Below are 2,058 nucleotides of genomic sequence, written 5' to 3'. Positions count from 1 at the left end.
TAGTCATTGCAGAATCCACACAGGGGAGAAACCATATAAATGCACGGAGTGTGGAAGGAGCTTCAGTGTGAGTGAGGCAGGTTTTAATAGATTCACTGGAACATTGAGTTCTAGTGGACCTCCTTGCAGAAGAAATTCCATAACACTGGAGCCACTGCAGAGGAGACCCTACACCACAGCCTTGTTAATTTCACAAAAGGAATATCGTCTTGGAACCATCCTAGATAAAGATTTGGCCTTATCAGAAGCTATGGTTCTAGTCTAGATATCAGTGGGGACAGAACTGGTCTCCATTTCTAGTTCCTATTGTCAGATGTTTGCATCATTAGATGTTCTTTTGTATTCAGTTCAGGTCTGAATACAATAATGTAGCATTTGGGCATGAAGATGCAGCCCAGAAGCCCAGCACTGGAAGCGAAGATAGAGAAGATCTGCACAGCCACCATGTACTTCCCCTTTGTGCTCAGGTAGGTGGGCACAAAGGACACCCAAACACTGCAGAAGACCAGCATGCTGAAGGTGATCAGCTTGGCTTCATTGAAGGCCCCAGGCAGATTCCTGGCAAAAAAAGCTACTGTGAAGCTGATGGCAGCCAGGAAGCCCATGTAGCCAAGGGCAATGTAAAACATGGCAACAGACCCTTCATTGCACTGCAGGGTGATCTCTCCAGGCTGGGAGTGCATGTCGGAATCTGGGAATGGTGGAAACATTCCAAGCCAGATGGTGCAGATGAGAACTTGGACAGTGGAACAGGAAATGACAATGGAGTTGGCCAAACTCTTCCCCAGCCATCTCCTCACCCTGTTCCCTGGCTTTGTGGCTAGGAAAGCCAAGACCACTGTGATGGTTTTGGCCAACACGGAAGAGACGGCAACTGAGAAGATGACACTGAAGGCAGATTGTCGGAGAAGGCAGGTCATCTTCCTTGGCCGCCCAATGAACAGGAAGGAGGACAAAAAGGAAAACAGGAGGGAGACAAGAAGGATATAGGTGAGGTCCTGGTTGTTTGCTTTGACTATGGGAGTGTCTAGGAATTTAATGAAGATTCCTAACACAATCCCTGTGGTTAAGGACAAGAATAGGGTGAAGGAGGTCAGGAGGGTCCCCAAAGACTCTTCATAGGACAGGAAGGTGATAATCTTAGGGACACATTGATCTTGATCTTTGTTTGGATGCTGATCTTCTGGACATTTGGTGCAGTGGTCTGCATCTGAAACGAAAAGCAGTGAGTTTAGCATCATTCATATATCACTATTATCTCTGTTCTGTATTACATTCTATTATATTACGAAGTCCTACATGCAACAGGAGAAGGAGTGAGAAGATGTGATAAGCCATTTAGTGTACAGTAGGAGTTAGAATAATAGATTCATATAACTGTAGAGTTGGAAGGGACCCAGGTATCAATTGAGTCACATCCTGGCAAATGCAGGAACCACAGCTAAAGAACCTCTGGCAGATAGCTGTCCAACCTCACTTCAGCAGGCAGAAGGAGGCATTCCGACCCCATCAGTTTGTACATACGATACGATACAATAATCTTTATTGTCATTGTCCCATACAGAACAACGAAATTGAAAAATCTGCACAAGACATTCAAAAACCAACAAGCCAGCTATCCCAGCTATCCCAGCCTGGTTAGCCCTAAAAACTCTGATACCCCATTATTAAATACAATATACTCCCATACAATAGACTCCTTACAATTGTTGAATGGTTTCTTTAAATGTAAAGGTTCATCATTGTTCCACTCGATGTGTATGTCTTTAAGGGGCCAGAGCAAGGGCCAGAGCTAAATAACGAGACCCAGCTTTACAGCTGTGAAACATAGCAGGTGCTGCTGAATTGTACTGATTAAGGTGTGTCAGCATTTGGGTGTAGTATATAAGGAGCAGCACCTAGCTCTCCCATGACCCTGGGGGATGGGTTGGTGGTTGGGTCTGGTTTGTTGTTGATGTATTTAGTGTATAAGTTTTTGTTTTTGTAATTAAAACCTTGTTTAAGTTATTTTTGAGTCCCTTTTTAATGCATGGTCTCCCCAGCAAGCTCTCTGCAGCA

At 44.6% G+C, this 2,058-nt stretch overlaps 1 protein-coding gene across 1 annotated transcript; it reads right to left on the bottom strand.

Annotated features, from left to right (window-relative positions):
• LOC144326674 (vomeronasal type-2 receptor 26-like) lies at window positions 1-1,359 on the bottom strand. The gene has a single exon (XM_077923376.1). It carries the CDS (start codon window positions 1,239-1,241, stop codon window positions 297-299), a length of 945 nt encoding a protein of 314 aa, XP_077779502.1. The 5' UTR covers window positions 1,242-1,359; the 3' UTR covers window positions 1-296.
• Window positions 1,360-2,058: the final 699 nt, after the last annotated feature.

Source organism: Podarcis muralis, chromosome 2, assembly GCF_964188315.1.
Source record: "Podarcis muralis chromosome 2, rPodMur119.hap1.1, whole genome shotgun sequence".
Taxonomy (NCBI): Eukaryota; Metazoa; Chordata; class Lepidosauria; order Squamata; family Lacertidae; genus Podarcis; species Podarcis muralis.
The sequence above is the reverse complement of the archived record's forward strand: the minus strand, read 5'-3'. Positions and strand labels throughout refer to the sequence as shown.